Below are 19,525 nucleotides of genomic sequence, written 5' to 3'. Positions count from 1 at the left end.
GCACTCTCATTAAAAAAAGTAAATAAACAGCCCCTGCATAAGAAAAGTACTTTTACTGTTTAAAACCGCTCCCTGGTTAAATCCTTGATCGGTCTGATCATCCGTAAACACATTTCATAAGGCTTGAGGTCCATGACAGCTAAATGGCGAAGGAGCGACTCAGGGAAGAGGTTTTTATTTATTTAAAGCTCCTCAGTAGCAAGTTTAATGTCAATCCCTAACTGGGAGATAAATCAGAGCTTCAAATCAGGGAGTAAAAGAATAAAAAAAGGAATCTAGGTTTTCTGTCAAATTAAAACCTGGATTAAACGATACCTTAAAAAGAATCCTGATTGCTTTTAAACAAGGTTCACAGTTTGGTGCCACAGAATTATAAATTAACCTTGATTGAATCTAGACATAAATCTAATCCTTGTTGGTGCAAGGGTTATCTCTGATCCACAACCCGCAGTAGATGGCAGTAATGCTCGAGTTATGAATGCAAAGCGAGCCGAAGAAGTTAAGGCAGCAAGAACAGAACTGCAACTGTCGGGACAAGTCTGCAAAGATTCGAGCTACAAACGCTGACGGAGGAGAAGAGAACTGGTGCATATCAAGACTTTCTTTAAAACAGGTTAGTGGACTGAAAACAAAGATGTTAATGTGATTGGTTTTATTAGGACCCTACAGAGCAAGTTAGGCCCGGGCACATATGCACAAACCTTTAACGGTCCCCTTCCGTCTGCTCGCGTTGCTCATTACTGAACATCGGTGGTTTACTCGGGTGTGTTATTGAAATGTTGACGCCTGTCAATCGCGTAGTAACGGCTGACACCAAGGGTGAGCAAAAGCGACGCAGGCAGTTTATATGATTATAACAATTATATAATAATAAAGTTGTTAAAGATTAAACATTTCGCCAAAGAGTATAGATACCAAGATGCGAAACTCGATACAACGTTCCATTGCATTGGAGCCCAGCGCTTCCGCCATTTTGGGGTGATAGCGACTCATCTTTTTGATGTCGCGATGGCAATATCAGCCGCTTTGTTTAAAAAGCTAAAACATTAAAGCTGAAATTCAACCTGAATGATGGTAATACATAATGAATAAAGCATTGGCCCGCTGGAAACTAAACAATTTCAGGTATCAATAATTTTCACCCCAAAATGGCGCCTCGAGTTTCGCCTCTTGAAATCTTTATTTTTTCCCCCATTGTTTCAAAATATATCAAACATACACGGCTTATTATAACAGATAACCTATCACATTTGTAATATCCATATCTTGAACAACAATAAAACAAGAAACGGAAGAAGGAACAAACTAAATTAAAGTAGAGAGTGTACATGATACAATACAATCAACTTAAAAAAAGGCATTAATAGCACTTTATAAGTCAATAGTTCTGGAAGCTTTTCTGTTCGCAAGTCCTTAACATGTTTCAAAGTAAACGTTCATTGCCTCTTGGTACCTATCCTCAAGTTTCCTGCGTCCCATGACGCTTTGCGCGAAAGATGGGAGAAACTTCCGGTTTGATGTAAACAAACGTGATTCTGGCGTATTTCAAGTCATTGGTTTATAACAGAATGTGAACTTACACACTGACAGCACTTATAAACTACATCAGAATTCTGTCCACTTCTTTATGGGATGATGATGATGATGATAATGTTGTACATTATACAAAAATAATAGTGTAAATGATTATATCAGGGTTTCGCAGGGTCTTAAAAAGTCTAAATTCCAAAATCAAATTTTTAGACCTTAAAAAGTCTTAAATTCGCTGAAGTATTATGTTCTAGCTCTTAAATCATTTTAAACGTTTATTAATTTTCCTACGGCCATGTTATGCTATCACGCTGACACCCCGTGTGAATGTAAAAATGCTGGTGTCATTTTTACTCTCCACATAAAATATGAAATGCAATAAACTGTATTTTTAAGTATGTGAAATAGAAATATCTACTGAGTGCTATTTATTCGAAATGATGAAATGAAAGGAGTTGTTTTTAAAGTGTGTGAGAATCATTCATTCATTCGAAAAGACTGATTCACTGAAAAACTTTGTGATTTTGACAGGTCTGTTTCGCTGAACCACACAGATTTACTCAAGAGGAGAGTGCAGACATTAGTAATACAGAGCCATACAGAATAAAAAATAAAGATACCGCAGACAAAAGAGGTTGGTGTCTATTCTTGTTTCTTCATTAATGATTGTGAGAAACATTAATGTAAAAACTTTATATTGATGTTGTTTTATAGGCTTAACATATACTTCTTTTGTTTCATATTTTAGATATAATGGAAGAAGAAACATCAACATCAGAAAAATCTTTTCATCGCTTGCAGACAACAAATATTTTCTTTTCTTTTACTTGCTCTCAGTGTGGAAATGGATTTGGAAGTAAAGAGCAGCTTGAGATGCACATAAGAATCCACACTGGAGAAAAGCCTTTCACCTGCACTCGGTGTGAAAAAAGCTTCAAAAGCAAAAAAACACTTAATTTTCACATGAAAAGTCACACTGGAGAGCGCCCGTTCGCATGTCCACAGTGTGAAAAGAGATTTTGGCAAAAGTACACTCTTGAAAATCACATAAGAATTCACACAGGAGAACGGCCTTACACATGTCCTCTGTGTAGAAGGAGTTTTATGAACAAACGTGCACATTCAGATCACATGAGAGTTCACACTGGAGTGCGCCCGTACACATGTCTGCAGTGTGGAAAGAGTTTTACACAAAAAAATAGTCTTAATAAGCATGGGGTACTTCACTCTAGAAATCGTCCATATATTTGTCCTCAGTGTGGAAAGAGTTTTTCAAAGAAAGAAAAACTTGCAGACCACATTAGAATGCACATTTGAGAACGCCTGTCCACAAAGAGTTTCAGACGAAAAAATGTAGAAGAACACATGAGAACTGTAGAACATCCACACACCTGTTCTCAGTGTGGAAAGAGATAAGGAAGACTTAACCATACGTGTTAACTGTGGAAAGAGTTTCGCAAGCAAAAATCTTGATATCCACATGAGACTTCCCACAGAAGAGCTCGTAACAGTGTCTACAGAGTGTAGAAAGTGTTTCACAGTGGCTCTGTTCACACTGTCAGTGTTCAGGATTGTCTTTACATATGCGAGTCTTTAAATGTTCTGTTCTCACAGCTGAAATACTGCCCGAAGGCTGAAGTCTTTATTGTGTTCCCATGCGACTCATGTAACCACAGTGTTGGACTTTAATATGACTGGTATTCTTTTAAGTGTTTAATTCATACACTGACAAGGATTATAAAACCGTTTTTCACCGTATTTTCTTTCAAAATTATTTTGGTGGGTCATGTGCTCAGAATCTAAATCAGGCCCCTTAATTATTGATGTGGCTACAGTACCTATGGACAATCTTTTTTCTAATTAAAATTGCATCAAATGTCAATTGAAAGATATAGATAAAAAACATGTATTTAAAAAATGATAATTTGAAACAATAATAAATATATGAATATAAATGTAACCTACATTTAAAGGGTGACTTAGTGTAAACACTGCATCTCTGTGCATATAAGTGAATCTTATTTGTTTACATTTTAGCTGCTTTTTTCTATTTAACTCCGAGCAACTGCTTTGGAGCCTGTAAATTGAAAATTAGGGAAATTACTTTTTCCATGCATTGATTAGACTAACACTATCTCAAAGAAGTGTTGGAGAACATGACCATAATTGTTCTTCATTATCAACAAAATTGTTAAAAGAACCACTTCACTCATCCTCTGATTGTTTTACCACAGTCAAAACCAAAAAACACAGGTGGGCCGAGTTCACATTTTAGTTCTTTTTTTTGAAGCTGTTGCGTGTGTTTTACATTATAATCCCATGGAGTAAACCATGTTATCAAAAAAAGTGCTGAGCGTTTTTTTAAACACCAGCGCCGGTGTCTTATCAACATCTGACTCCCCGTAAGATTATGACTCCCCTGTGTCACCAACGAGGGTTTAGGTGTAGGAGTCGGGCTTTGGATGTAGGGACCAATCACAAAGCAGAATCCTACGTACACCGGTTTCTTTTTCTGCAGCTCAGAGCGTCTTTTGAGTTTGAAAAGTTACTTTTCTGGAAAAAGAAACCTAGGTCAAGCACCTTTTTCTACAGCTAATAAACCATGATTGACAGCTTTATTTACTGAAATGTTGTATTAAACGGTAGCTCACAGGTGAAATACTGTATTCTGTTCCCATGTGACTCCACGATGACATTTTCTATTTGACTGCTATTCATTTTTTGCTGATATCATTGTTTGTGTGAATGTTTTCTGTATCGACCATCACTGTGTGATGCTGCTGTCATTCACACTGAGGGTCGACTGTAGATAGAAAGCTCAACGATCGGACGTCAGTTTGATTTCTATATCAGTGAAAAATAAATTTCAATGCACATTATAAATACTTTAATTATTTAAAAACTTCTAAGCTAATTCAAAGAATTGAATAGGTTAAAGTAGTTTTGGTGTGTAGTACGTAATCTGCTGCTCACACTCAGTCCAGTAGATGGCGGTAATGCGCCTGTAAGATGGTTTGGCAACCTCTAATAAAAACAAAAGAAGCGAAGATACACAGAAACGGACAGAATGGCAACGAAGGAGAAACCAAAGTGGAGTAAAAGAACGCAATGTTCGGCAATTAACTGCAAAAATTATCAGTGTGACAGTACAGATGTTGCTTTTCACCGTTTTCCTAAAGACCCTGATAGGTAACGTTAATTGTTCACAAAACTGTAGAAATATCTTATGCACCTGATTCTTTTCAACTATTTTTAACATAGAAAGTCAACGTTAGTAAACTTAACGTGACGTTAATTGTTTTATGAACTTCATGTCCTAGCCATAGAAACCATAATAAAAAACACGATTTATATGAATATGACACTAAGAACGAGCTTTTTAAAGTCTTTTACTGAATTCATTTATTTAATTAATAACGTTAGACAAACTAATATCGCATCATTCTTACCTGACGTTCGCTGTCATACTTGAAGAGAAATTTTACATAATCATTGAACTTCCTTGTTTCAAGTTCTGTTGAGAAAAAGCCTGGATAGTTGGCAACTTCTTTTAACTGCTATGATGTGTTTAGTGTTTAATAGTCACCCTATTATTTCGACCCTAAAAAATGACGTCTGCTCCGGACCAAATATATGTAACGGTCGTCTTTATACTTAAAGTAAACGCAAGCCTATTTGAACGATAAAAGTTAAGTAAACAAAATCAATCTCAAAAAAGCTTGACTGAGTTTAGGCTTACATTTTTTTCTTCTTCTTGTCTTAGAATGGGCGTAGGCCTATCTTGTTATTTTTTTCTTCCTCTCATCAGTTCTTGTTCATTTTCTTAGTATTGGAATTGTCATGTTAACCATTCAATTAAAATACTTGCATACAACACTATCTTTTACAGGTCTTCCAAGTGGGTTCAGAATCTCAGGAATGCATCTTTGTTGGACATAAGCCCTGAGCGGCTCAATCAAAACTATAGGGTGTGCAGTGCACATTTTCACACTAGCCAGTTTAAGAGACCATCTGATGTGTATGTATATACTAAAAGGAATATCCTTTTGAAAAACTGCCTTGTGAAAATCACAAAGACAATCAACTTTTGTCTGTCTTTCTCTTTACCTTGTAGCCATGCGGGATTGAAATGGAATGCAGTGCCCACATTGGTTAATGTCTCTAAGCCATCACCCCCAGTTGACTTGCAGTTAAAGAGAAAGCAACAGAAGACCTGTCCGGAGTTACCACCAAAGAAACGTAAGAAAAATACAGGGATACCTTGAGGTAACAGTCCACTTTTAGAGTGAAAGTTTAGTTGTTCTTGATTCCTTTTCAGACTGTATATCACATGACCCATTTTAGGGTGTCAGTCTGACATGAAAGTAACACTTTGTTCTTTTGCTGTAATGGCAAACTATTTATAGGTACAAAAATTGTTTACCTGTCAAATCCAGGCTCATCCACTGCAGACAGTGTTCAACAAACCATCGATTCAGAGACAGACAGTAAACCACCTGATGCTTCTGCGGCAGGACCTTCGATTCCACGGACACCACCAACATACCTTGACGCTGCGACTGCCAAGGAACATGTCATGAAGATGAAGATTAGGTGTCTGAAGGTACAGGTATGCAAGTTGAAGGCGAAATTGAGGGAAGTGAACCGGCTGAAGAACACAAGGAAGGCCTGTGTTAATAAACTGTCAGTGATGAAGCAGTTGAAAAAACTCTTACCAGCCAAAACATACGCTTTTGTGAGTGAACAGATACATATGTCACAGCGGAAGACTCCTGGTTTTCGGTAGACCAATAAGGACAAAGCTTTCTGGTCTCTGGTACATGCCAGTCCAGAGTGTTACAGACTACTGTTGAGCGTGTTTTCTATGCCGTCTGTCCGCACACTGCTGGAGCTCAATAAATCTTAATCATTGTATTTATTTAAGTTTTAGTTTACTGTATTGAATCTTTCCATTTTATTCAGCTTAACACAATTACCATTACTTTTATTAGTAACTATTGTGTATATGAAATATATATTGAATTTTTGAAACTCTGGAAAACACTACGGTCATGATGATCTTATAGATGCATTGCTATGTTTGTCCAAAACACAATGTTGTTGTTTTTTTCAACATTCCCAATTTTTCTGATGCATGTCCTTAATTAAATTTCACATGTTGGTATTTTTTCAGTGTTTATAATACTTGTAGAATGTCAACCAAACTGACATGGTTTCTAGAGAGCACTTAAACGCAAAGTCAGTAAAATAAACTGTGAAAAGATTTGATGATGGTTATTAAAAAAGTTTGAGCCGCTGAAGCAGTTTCTGGAGGAGAGGCTGTGTACAATACCACCGAATACTTGACCATTTCCGCGCATGTGGGGAAAATAAACAAGATTATTGCTGCTTTCAAGACACCTCAGATTTATATTCATGCATTTAGCAGGCCCTTTTATCCAAAGCAACTTGCAGTATAAAAAAGCAATACATTTTATTAGTGTGTTCCTTGACAATCAAACCCACAACTTTACATTTTTGTAACGTCCCTCTTTAAACTTTTATAAATACTTGCTTTGATGCAACTACGTTCCGTAGTATATTGCACTTGGATTTGTAGATAAAGTTTTTGAAATAGCCAAACTATGCCCAGCTAGCACATGTATGTCAGTAAAACATCTGCTGAAGATCTGGGAAACATCTGCTTTGTAAATTCATCTGCTAAACATCATCTGCTAAAGACTCATTTTAAATCCATGCTTAACCATAAAACATCATACAGACTTCTTTTTCTGGATGTCTATATGACATCTGACAGCAGACGTCTCCGAGATGTATTGCAGATGAGCAAACGATCGCAGATTTTTTGCAGATGTAAATGCAGACGTGAAATAGATGTATAGGCCAGATGTATGTGAGCTATCAGGTGGAGCATTAAAACTTCCTAATACCAAATGTAAACGCGTAAGATGCAATTGTGGGTTAAAATAATGTTCATTAGGAAAGCTGTCAGTAAAAAGTACATTTTGAATGAACGTTTTAATTAGGTTGTTTTCTGTTAATAAGATATGGTCCGGTATCGATTTACATAGGCCTATACATCTAATATACTAATCTTAACAGTTTAGTTACTATTCGTATAACTTTTCCTTTAAAATGTAAGTGGACTTTTGAATCAAGGTCACTTCCACCTTAGCTAGAGAACATGCAAAAGGAGGAAATAAATATATTAATAGAGGAATTTCAGATATGGAGGCAGTAATTTTCCTCATGTCTTGAATCTCGTTAGAGGATCTAGCGTAATAATAAAATATCTGATCTGAAGTAAAAACCTATAACTACGTTATTGTTGGAGTCATCATTAAAGAAAGAGTAGAAATATATTATAAGCATTGGAAATTGGGGTGAAGATGGAGGAGCTGGGCACGCAGCTCCTTCTGTAGCTCTTATTCTGAAATGTTTGTCCTTTATATCTGAACCACAACCTGCAGATGGCGGTAAAGATCGAGTTATGAATGCAAGCCGCCAGCAAAAGAAGGAGAAATGAACAAAGCGAGCAGGAGATATTGTATTGTAATTAACGTTGCCTTTCGTTCCTACAATGAGAAGGAAAATAAATACTTGACGAAAAGGGATGTTTTTTTCTTTCTGTCAATACGATTTGGTCATTCATTCATGTTTTCATTTACATATACTGTAAAGTACATAATCAAATTATCACTGTCTTTGTTATTATCTGTGTTAGTATTCCATTATATTTTTTAAAACAAGACATGTACGATTTGTACATTTAAATTCGGAGGTGGGTAAATAGTGATGTAAAGGTATTTAAATTTATATTCGACCTTTGATAAGAAAGCTGTAAAAACATCTCTGGTACCGAAAAAAGATTTCTGTATGAAATAAAATACGGTTTAAATTTGTGTTTATTAGAAGATTATTTAATTCCTTTACTCATGTCTTTGGTGTGGAGTTTCTAAAGAGTTTCTAAAGAAACATGAGAATTCATGCCACAGAGTGTAAAATGTGTTTCACTGTGGCTCCATTCACACTTACAGGTGAGAGTCCAGTTTTAATGCCTGAAACATTAAAAACATCATTTTTGATAAACAATGTTAAGTAAGTCCAATACCCCATGAAACATCTGAGTTTTTCTATTTTTTGACAAAAAAAATAAACAAACAAACTATATAAACAAACTATGTATATAAACTATAATATATATATATATATATATAGTATGTCTATATAATAAAACTTTATCATTAAACCATTGATTAACAAGCACCTGTTTATTGTAGAATGAGACATTTATGTATATATGTGAGTTTGTTTATAATTTTAGGGTGGAAGAATACGTGTACAAGAAAAGGTTTTATTTAGTTATGTATTTTCATTATTAGTGCAGATGCTCATTAATGTATTTCAGCTATAGTTATAATAAATACCTGGCCTTGAACTGAACCACCAGTATTCACGGTACTCTTTAAAAGCAGTAACCTTAACATTTTATTAATAGAATCTTACAGTTCACCTCGTGAAAGACGTTAGAGCGTGCATGTGACGAGTGCGCATGCGCGGCTGACAGTGCATGTGACGAGTGCGCATGTGCGGCTGAGAGTGCATGTGTCTGACAGTGCATCTCGTCTGCAGCCAGATGCTATTGATTTTATTTGCATGGTCAAAGAGTATATTTAATGCAATATAACCTATTAATTAACTACAGTGCGTGAAGGCAACCCAGAGTATGAAAGCAAAGCGCTAAATGGTAAGTTTTTTAGAGTTTTTATTCATCTCGTAGAAAGCGATATGCGAGTTGTAGTTCTATTCTGAGCTCATTATTGAATAAGTTAAGGATCTGGGGTTAAAGGACAATAGTGGCAAAATTAAGTCAAGGTGTTGTCTTTCATATTTGTGAAGTTAAGAAGAAAAACATCCCGTTATGCTTGTCGCATTTAGCTTATACTAATACTTCTGTGGAAAAATGTTGTCAATGAGTAATGCAGACCCATGAAAAATGAAGATACTACAAAAAAAGAGGTTGGTGTTCATCCTTGATTCTTCATTTATTATTGGTGAGGAACATAAAGTAAAATCCCTTAGTACTTCATGAGTCACTACAAGTCTTTGTTAAGATTTAATGGTCTTGAAACAAAATTGAAAACTAATATAGAAAGTAAAATATCACAGAAAACATTCTTCTTCTTTCTGCTTTTAGACATAATGGAACTTGAATGAAACGCTGGAATCAGAAATATCTTTCGGTTGCTTGAAAATTCAAAATACTTTCTTTCCTAAAAGAAAGTGAAGAATAGAGGCCACCAAATCTTTTACTTGTCCTCATTGTGGAAATGGATTTGGAAGTGAAGAGCAGCTTGTGAAGCACATACGAATCCACAGCGGAAAAAAGCCTTTCACCTGCCCTAAGTGTGAAAAAGGTTTTGCAAGCAGAAGAACACTTGCTGTCCACCTCAGAATTCACACTGGAGTGCGTCCATACGCATGTCCTGAGTGTGGAAAGAGTTTCACGCAAAAACATCATCTTGATAACCACATGAGAAGTCACACTGGTGAAAAGCCATATGCATGTTCACAGTGTGGAAAGAGTTTCACACGGATACATCATCTTGATGGTCACATGAGAATTCACACAACAGAGCGTCCACACACTTGTCGTCAGAGTGGAAAGAGTCTCACAATCAAAAGTAATTTAACTGATCACACCAGAGAAAAGCCATGCACGTGTCCACAGTGTGGAAAGACTTTCACACAAAAAATTAATCTCAAAATTCATATGAGAATTCACACTGGAGACCGTCCATACACCTGTCCTCAGTGTGAAGTAAGTTTCATACAAAAAAGTTCTCTTAATACCCACATGAGAATTCACACTGGGGTACGCCCGTACGCATGTGTTGGCTGTGAAAAGAGTTTTACGAGTAAACAAAGTCTTACTATCCACATGAGGATTCACACTGGAGATCGTCCATACTCATGTCCTAAGTGTAAAAAGTGTTTCACACAAAAAGGTAATCTAGAGTCTCACATGAGAATTCACGCTAAAGTGCGCTCATGACCATGTGTTAAGTGTTAAACGATGCTCATACTGTCAGTATTTAGGATACATTTTACAGGTGTGAGTCTGGAAAGGAATGTTTTCTTACAAGCATGATGTGTTTTAATTTATATTAATGTATTTAATGTATATTATATGCTCACATATGTAATTCTCATATGAAGACCGTAAAGATGACTTAATCACTGTTTTGTGGCATTAAGACATGTACTTTCAGCTTGTATTGTTTTTCTCCATAGCTTAGTTAGCATAGACAAGTTTAGCCGGCAAGATGCAGCGGTGTTGTGTTAACAAGCCAGAGGTGATCGGGCTCTCCTGGCTGAGTCTGGTTTCTCCTAAGGGTTTTCCGTTTATTTAATTCAAAATCTTTTTTTTTTGCCACAGTCGGCTGATGTGAACTTGCTCACTGGGAGACTTGAATATTGTTTTAATTATACAAGTCAGACTCAAACTACAAACTACTAACTGTTTTTCCCAGGAATGCTAACTGCAACCCATGACAATATTGCAAATTCTCTTTTGATCTGTTGATGATGTATCTTAAGTATCTCCAGCTCATATGAAAAATTTGCACTAATACCATGAGAGCAGTTGTACAGTAAATGATGCCTATTTAATGTATGTGTGTACATAGGTGACTATGCATTTACTCTCCCCACTTACCTTTCGATATTCCATATACTTAATAAAGTTCATCTTATTTTTACGTATTTTATTTTCTTGGTTTTAGTTTCAATTTAATTGAATTGAACTTAATTTATACAGAGAGAAGGAATTTAAAAGCTAAACTTTTTTGTCAATGTTAAAAAAAGTATAAAAGTGAATTATTTTGTTGTAGATTTGTTGAGAAATGATGTTGAAAGTTTGATATTTTTGGAGTGGATTCTTCAATATGAAACGTTGATTAAATATGGTTAAAATGTTGCACTTGGATTTGGTCACGTTGCAGTTACAGTGTTTCAGATTGTAAAGCGCCTAAATCTGGAATACTACATTAAGCTTCTGAATTCAAAGAAAGTTCGTGGGAAAAATAAAAAATGCAATTTAAAACACTTGAATGAACACTGTAGAAACTTTGCTGTATTTTTGCCTGGTTTCTGCCGAGGATTTATTTTCCCCATTATTCATCATTGTAGTTTGGGTTCCTCGCCACAGCAGGGCAGTGTTGGCTTTGCTTATCGGACGACTGCATCTTTTTATTTATTAGATATAACTTTACAAAGATAATTTGTTAATAATAATATTTGTGAAGCTTGTGACTTGCTGGGGGCTCGCCACAGTTAAAAAGAAACTAGGACCTTAAGATGTTTCATTCCATTTGTGCTTTTACATATTTTTTACAAAAAAGTAGACTCTCCAGAAATACTCTTATCCAGATATAGAAACACTCCATTTAACATACCATAATTTGAGATGTACTAATTTTAACTTCGACAACTATTTAGAACAGATAGTATGTGGGACACAAAGTAAGTCTCATAGTTTGTAATTAGTTTCGACATTTTGTTAACACGACTTAAAGAGTTTATTTCCATGAGATATGAGATTTTTCAAAAATCATGTTTTTTATTATATTACCATGGTCTTGTTGTGTTTTCTTGTGTTAGTTTGCTGTATTTTAGCGTTATTATGGCTTAAATCAAAACAAACCAACTACAGTTTGATTGATATTAATTGGAATGCACAATAAAAAAACATGAGTTTTGATCAATTTAATCTCATTTTGGAAAATAAACTCTTCACTTGTTTTTTGTTGTTGTTGTTGTTGTTGTTTATTGTTGTTGTTGTTCCTATTTTATGTTATGTCACTTCTGTTACCTGGGGCCTGTATCAATATACCATTTTTTTAATAAAATAAAAATACTAATATAAAAGATGTTAATATATATTACAAGTATAAAAATATAATAATGGTTACTAGGTAAAATCAGATTTAAGAGATAACATTTGCTGGCTTTCCCTTACACTCACAAAAACTTAAATTGACTTCTATTCCATTCTTATACTGTACAACATACAATATGTATATGTATAGGTTAATCCTTTTTTTCTAAAATCAAGTAACACTTAGAATTCACCTAATGTATCATACAGTAGACCTGAATTTTACAATGTATAAGAAGTTTTTAATACCGTAATGCCTATTATCATTCCCTAAGGCATCTGTGTTGTGTCAGTGCTTTGAGGAAGTTAAATCAAATTGGGAACAGTACAAAACCCTTTAAGTGAATTAAATATGTGACCAATGATCAATTTTAAACTTCAATACAATCGTCCCTTCTTTGTTCTATAATTCTGTTTGAGAGCCTGTTTGTGGGAGACAGGGGTCCTAGCCAGAGGTTTTAGATGGGATTTTTTCCTATCCTGACCACAGACCCGCTTCGATTATCTTAAATGTATATAATAAATCCAAGGAATGCATTTTCATTTTAATTTTACGACTCGAAGAGCGTTAAAATATCAGTTTAAATAATATGTTAAAACAATTGTAGGAACTGAAGAATGTAATTGATATAATTGAATTTTAATTTTGCACTTAATGTTGCACATAATGTTATTTTAAATGTACATTTTAAACCACAATTGCATTTTCATTTTACATACTCCATTGCCATTTTGGATTTCAAATGGAAAATGGCAACCAATATGCTTCCATACAGAAGACACTGTAGTTTTATTTCTCAACGGAATAGACATCAGGTGAAATAACTTTACACCGGGATGCTTCACAAACAAATGTTAGTAGAATGCTGGATTAATAATGGGTCATGTTTTCAGTTTTTACACATATGACGCGTTTGTCCCATGTTTTGTCCGGTATAAAAACAACGTGCACGTTGCAAAGCACAGCACTTCAACAAATGCGATCCAATGCAAGGACCCGTGTTTTCGGCCTGAAATACTCATATTTGAAGGCACCTGCCTTACTGTTCTCCAGAACGTTTGAATATGAAGTCGCAGTCTCCTGTCCTGACTCCTGTGGGCTTCTGTTTCTCTATCCCATACACTCACTCACACACGCACGCAGACACACTTTTAAAGTTAAAAAACATTTTATCAGTAATACTATGTCTGTCCGTCCGTACATCTATCCCACTCGCACACATAACTCTCTCACTAATATCTTTTATTCTGTTAATAACCCTTTGGATCGCACCTAGTCTGGAACCTCATCCTTAAGCATGATTGACTCTTGGGATAACTGGAACACCCAAGCTTCTCCACCACGTCAAGGTGGCGATCCTTGGAAAGGGGCAAAACACGCATACGCACGCACACAAACAACAACATATTTATAATATAATTAATTTATATACAATGTAATGGCTATATGCCTATGTCTTTTTTTAATGTAGTGTAGCATCACAAAACTTTACCATCTCACAGTGGGTTTTGGGTAATATCAGCTGTTTGAGTGACCGTGTCTCTACTCTTCAAGTACCAAGTTCTCTCTGAAAATAAAAGACCATCTGGGTACTTAAGAAACACTGATTTCAACATTCTATGATTTGGGACATACTTATAATTTTGAATAATGTTTAGGATGGATAGTATTCCACCAAGTGCCAGACGTCCACATGACATTGTTTTTCGGGCTCTATCTCGTTGGCCCTTGAAGGCCCTTATTTAGCCCAAAAATTACTTTAAAAATTGGCCTTTGCTTAATCTGCCTGCTTTGGAGCAAATTTAGCCCTAGATGGACATCTGATTTGGATCATATATAGTCCCGAAACAGAACTGAATTGCAGCGAGCAATAAAAATGTATGTTATGATATGTATTACACCCGAGACTTTCATTCATTGTGGTCAATATGGTCTTCTGAGATCTCAATTATAATCTATTTCAAGATGTTTTCAAATGGAACTATGGGAGAAAAAAGAGACACATTCAATTTTTTTTAGAGTTTAATTTTATTTGTTTGAAAGAAGTACAAGTTCTATTGCAATGGCGAGTCAAATTAAAGTAATAAACATATCACAATCTGAAAGTCCATTTCTATGGTTACGTTTTTCTCTTTAATGGTGAGGAGTCAGGCAGTAGTCTAGCTTTTTAAAAAACTTATTAAAGTGAACATATTAAACACAGCGTGTAACAGGGTCACAAAATATCTAAACAACATTTATATTGGGTGTGCAGATAAATCTGTTAACTCAGAATTGTAATGCATGAATATATGATTAACTCATCATACTGTGTTCATATGAAATAAATATGTATACATGTATTATGAAACCACAGCATGCATTTAAAAAAACACAAACACACAATTCCAGACTCACAGATGTAAGACAATCTAAACACTGATTGTGTGAATATCCTTTAACACTAAACACATGGTCACGAGCGCACTTCAATGTGAATTCTCATGTGAACAGTAAGACTGGATATCCTCGTAAAACACTTTTCACAGTCAAAACATGCGTATGGGTGCACTCCAGTGTGAGCTCTCATGTGGCGATCAAGATATTTTTTTTTGAGTAAAACTTTTTCCACACTGAGGACATATGTATGCCTTTACTCCAGTGTGAACTGTCATGTGGTTATCAAGAGTACTTTTTAGTGCAAAGCTCTTTCCACACCGCAGACAGGTGTACGGACACTCTCCAGTGTGAACTCTCATGTGGCTTTTAAGATTATTATTGAATCTGAAGCTCTTTCCACACTGAGGACATGCGTATGGTTTTTCTCCAGTGTGAAGTCTCATGTGGCTATCATGAGTACCTTTGTGTCTGAAACTCTTTCCACACTGAAGACATGCGTATGGCTTTTCTCCAGTGTGAACTCTCATGTGTTCGGTCAGTTGTAGTTTTCTTGTGAATTCTTTTCCACACTGAGTGCAGGTGAAAGGCTTTTCTTCAGTGTGAGTTCTTTTGTGCTTCACAAGGGTCCCTTTACTTCCAAATCTCTTTCCACAACGAGAGCAAGTAAAAGATTTGTGGGATTCCATTTTTTGCTTTCTTTTGGGAAGGAAAGTATTTTGCTTTTGAAAACAACCAGAAGATATTTCTGATCCCAATGTTTCTTCAAGTTTCATTAGGTCTAAAAGGAAACAGAAGAAGAATATTGTATGTGATTTTTTTTCGATTTCATGTCAAGACTATAAAAAACATTACATTGTAGTGATTTGTAAAGTGCTTGTAAAGTATTGCTTTATTGATCCTCACTAATATTTAAAGAAGAATCAAAAATAAACACCAACCTCTTTGTTCTGCAGTATCTTCATTTGTTTTTTTTCTGCATGGGTCTATATTACTCATGTCTGAACTCTTCTGTGATTTAAAGAAACAGGCCTGTGACACAACATGTGATATTTACAGTATAGTTTAATAAAAAAATTCAGTTAGGCATCACATATCAAATGTATTCATTCATAGCACCACTAATCCATTATTATAATTCAGATTTTTACCAGAATATGTAATATTTACGATATTGAATAAATTAAGCATCACTTATCGAATCCATGGATCTAATATAATGTTACACATCGGATATTTTCCCCAAAAGGTAACCAAACATTAACTTAATAAAGCCTATAACAGATCATGTCTGCACGAGTTCTTGTCGAATTCGCTCGCTGTATGAAAGCTTTGTGCACGCGCTTAATGTGTGATCAGTCAAAACTGCTATTTAGCGCTTTGAGTTCATATTCTCATTCTTCATATATAGTCTCGTCCACTTGCCTTCACACAGTGTCGCTTATTAATAAGTTAGATTGCATTAAATCACGTTAAAGAAACTCTTAAATCATACCTTTACACTCGTCACACAGCTATACCTCTAACTTCACCTGTTGACTTACTCGAGTGTGAGTCTGCGTAATTGCTTACGTACCACAAGTGCCCCCTACTGGCGGGATGCATTAAGCGCTTGATCACTTCCGATTTATTTAACCTTAATTTTTCACTACGAATTTGTTTTATGTGCAAGACATTAGATTTAAAGAAATATATTATTTGACCGAATCATGAGCCTTTTTATTTAGTAAGGACCAGTAAAATGTCCTCACAAGTCGGTTGTAATGACAGTTTTACATCAGTACAGAAAAGTTTAAAGCTTGGTTTTGGTACCGCAACCTTACATTTGTGTGAAACTTACAAAAAAAAGTGGTTTAATGTAAAAGTATCTGTTATTTCCTTAATTAGAAGATCGCAATGAATTGAGCTGTGGTCCTATTATTCATAAATTAGAGATAAGATCTACATTGGGAAGAGATGTCCAGTTTAAATTTAAATGAAAAGTTACAAAGATAGTTTAGTAATTATTAAATGTGCTTAAATAAAAGAACATTCATACAGAAAAAAATGAATGTGCTTTTGGGATTTCATCTGACAGCTATTATTCCTAACCAACATTTGTTTATTTCACAAATACAGTTTACATTTTTTAGTCCAACACTCTTGACAGATGATTTGTGCACTTCAAAATCTGAGAAACTGTATCTGCAAAGTGGCCAAACCCAAGTGCAATAGTTTAACCACATTTAACCAACATTGCATATTAAAGAATCCACTACAAAAATAAAAAAACTCTCTATAATAACAGTCACCAACATTTCTCAACAAATCAATCATGTCTAGGTCACATTCAGACAGCGAGGCATGTGACACTTCTAGATGAACGGGCTCATATGAGATCTCAAGTAAAATATCAAGACCCGCCAAAGTATTGCCAATAGAAACAAGGGAAAAAACAGAAACACACTAATTTTCTTTAGTTTAGTTTTTTATTTACCTTCTCTTTGTAAAAATGAAGTACAAGTTTAATAGCGATAGCAAGTCAAATCAAAAGAATAAAATCTGAAAAGTCAATCACTTTGGTTGTGATTTTCTCTCTAATGATGGGATTCTGTAAGACAATCTTGAACACCGACAGCGTAAAGTCTTTAACACTAAACACATGAGCGCTCTCACTTGTGAATTCTCATGTGCCCCTTCAGATCTTCTTTCCTCATAAAACTCTTTTCACATTGTTGACATGTGTATGGCTTTTCTCCAGTGTGAATTCTCATGTGGATTTCAAAAGTACTTTTTTGTGTGAAACTCTTTCCACACTCAGGACAGGTGTATCGGCTGTCTCCAGTGTGAACTCTCATGTGGATATCAAGATTACCTTTTTGTGTGAAACTCTTTCCACACTGAAGACATGCGTAAGGGCGCACTCCAGTGTGAACTCGCATGTGGATTTCAAGATTACCTTTTTGTGTGAAACTCTTTCCACACTGAAGACATGCATACGGGTGCTCTCCAGTGTGAAGTCGCATGTGGATATCAAGAGTACCTTTTTGTGTGAAACTCTTTCCACACTCGGGACATGTGTATGGGCTGTCTCCAGTGTGAATTATCATGTGGATATTAAGATTACTTTTTTGTCTGAAGCTTTTTCCACACTGCAGACAAGTGTATGGCCGCTCTCCAGTGTGAAGTCTCATATGGCAATCAAGATTACTTTTTAGTGCGAAACTGTTTCCACACTGAAGACATGCATACGGGCGCACTCCAGTGTGAAGTCTCATGTGGTTATCATGAGTACCTTTGTGTCTGAAACTCTTTCCACACTGAAGACATGCGTATGTTTTTTCTCCAGTGTGAATTCTCATGTGTTCGGTCAGTTGTAGTTTTCTTGTGAATTCTTTTCCACACTGAGTGCAGGTGAAAGGCTTTTCTTCAGTGTGAGTTCTTTTGTGCTTCACAAGGGTCCCTTTACTTCCAAATCTCTTTCCACAACGAAAGGTAGTAAAAGATTTCCGGGATTCCATTTTTTGCTTTCTTTTGGGAAGGAAAGTATTTTGCCTTTGAAAACAACCAGAAGATATTTCTGATCCCAATGTTTCTTCAAGTTTCATTAGGTCTAAAAGGAAACAGAAGAAGAATATTTTATGTCGTATTTTACTCTTTTTCAATTTCATGTCAAGACTATAATAAACATAACATTGCAGTGAATTGAAAAAGTGCTTTTAAAGTATTACTTCATTGATCCTCACTAATATTTAAAGAAGAATCAAAAATAAACACCAACCTCTTTGTTCTGCAGTATCTTCATTTGTTTTTTTTCTGCATGGGTCTATATTACTCATGTCTGAACTCTTCTGTGATTTAAAGAAACAGGCCTGTGACACAACATGTGATATTTACAGTATAGTTTAATAAAAAAATTCAGTTAGGCATCACATATCAAATGTATTCATTCATAGCACCACTAATCCATTATTATAATTCAGATTTTTACCAGAATATGTAATATTTACGATATTGAATAAATTAAGCATCACTTATCGAATCCATGGATCTAATATAATGTTACACATCGGATATTTTCCCCAAAAGGTAACCAAACATTAACTTAATAAAGCCTATAACAGATCATGTCTGCATGAGTTCTTGTCGAATTCGCTCGCTGTATGAAAGCTTTGTGCACGCGCTTAATGTGTGATCAGTCAAAACTGCTATTTAGCGCTTTGAGTTCATATTCTCATTATTCATATATAGTCTCGTCCACTTGCCTTCACACAGTGTCGCTTATTAATAAGTTAGATTGCATTAAATCACGTTAAAGAAACTCTTAAATCATACCTTTACACTCGTCACTCAGCTATACTTCTAACTTCACCTGTTGACTTACTCGAGTGTGCGTCTGCGTAATTGCTTACGTACCACAAGTGCCCCCTACTGGCTGAACTCGTGCAGAAGGTTTAAATGGACGCTGTAAGCCTTTGGTCACTTCCGGTCTAAAACCTTTTTACTTATGAATTTGTTATGTGCAAGACATTAGATTTAAAGAAATACATTATTTGACCGAATCATAAGCCTTTTTATTTAATGAGGACCAGTAAATGTCCGTTGTAATGATAGTTCACTGTATCACTGAGGACATTTGGCCTTCACATTATTTTTAAAACTATTTAGGACGGATAATATCCCACCAAGCAGCAGACGTC

At 35.4% G+C, this 19,525-nt stretch overlaps 2 protein-coding genes and 1 long non-coding RNA gene across 9 annotated transcripts; 1 reads left to right on the top strand and 2 right to left on the bottom strand.

Annotated features, from left to right (window-relative positions):
• The first annotated feature begins 480 nt into the window (after positions 1-480).
• On the top strand, positions 481-6,870 carry LOC130431139 (52 kDa repressor of the inhibitor of the protein kinase-like). 6 transcript variants are annotated; one of them, XR_008908140.1, is made up of 6 exons: positions 481-613; positions 2,062-2,164; positions 2,279-4,719; positions 5,420-5,498; positions 5,645-5,796; positions 5,937-6,870. XR_008908140.1 is itself a non-coding variant. In XM_056759993.1 (6 exons), the coding sequence occupies exons 3-6, from the start codon at positions 4,598-4,600 to the stop codon at positions 6,314-6,316; spliced, it is 726 nt and encodes a 241-aa protein (XP_056615971.1). In that variant the 5' UTR covers positions 481-613; positions 2,062-2,164; positions 2,279-4,597; the 3' UTR covers positions 6,317-6,868. The 6 variants fall into 6 exon arrangements, 2 of the variants coding, with proteins under 2 accessions (XP_056615971.1, XP_056615970.1); XR_008908141.1 differs by having other exon boundaries at positions 5,645-5,769; positions 5,937-6,869; XR_008908139.1 differs by having other exon boundaries at positions 5,420-5,548; positions 5,967-6,869.
• A 7,670-nt stretch (positions 6,871-14,540) lies between these two features.
• On the bottom strand, positions 14,541-16,379 carry LOC130432103 (uncharacterized). Its single transcript, XR_008908416.1, has 3 exons — positions 16,342-16,379; positions 15,788-15,878; positions 14,541-15,627 (listed from the first exon to the last, which is right to left on the bottom strand). It is a non-coding gene; the product is annotated as an uncharacterized LOC130432103 (long non-coding RNA).
• Positions 16,380-17,317: 938 nt separating this feature from the next.
• On the bottom strand, positions 17,318-19,222 carry LOC130431933 (gastrula zinc finger protein XlCGF7.1-like). Of its 2 annotated transcripts, none has more exons than XM_056761155.1 (3): positions 19,161-19,222; positions 18,607-18,676; positions 17,318-18,438 (listed from the first exon to the last, which is right to left on the bottom strand). In XM_056761155.1, the coding sequence occupies exons 2-3, from the start codon at positions 18,662-18,664 to the stop codon at positions 17,498-17,500; spliced, it is 999 nt and encodes a 332-aa protein (XP_056617133.1). In that variant the 5' UTR covers positions 18,665-18,676; positions 19,161-19,222; the 3' UTR covers positions 17,318-17,497. The 2 variants fall into 2 exon arrangements, with proteins under 2 accessions (XP_056617133.1, XP_056617132.1); XM_056761154.1 differs by having other exon boundaries at positions 18,607-18,697; positions 19,161-19,196.
• Between the last annotated feature and the right edge of the window lie 303 nt (positions 19,223-19,525).

The sequence above is a fragment of the Triplophysa dalaica genome, chromosome 11 (genome assembly GCF_015846415.1).
Source record: "Triplophysa dalaica isolate WHDGS20190420 chromosome 11, ASM1584641v1, whole genome shotgun sequence".
NCBI classification, from domain to species: domain Eukaryota; kingdom Metazoa; phylum Chordata; class Actinopteri; order Cypriniformes; family Nemacheilidae; genus Triplophysa; species Triplophysa dalaica.
Note: the sequence above shows the minus strand (reverse complement) of the source record. Positions and strands in the feature narration are given on the sequence as shown.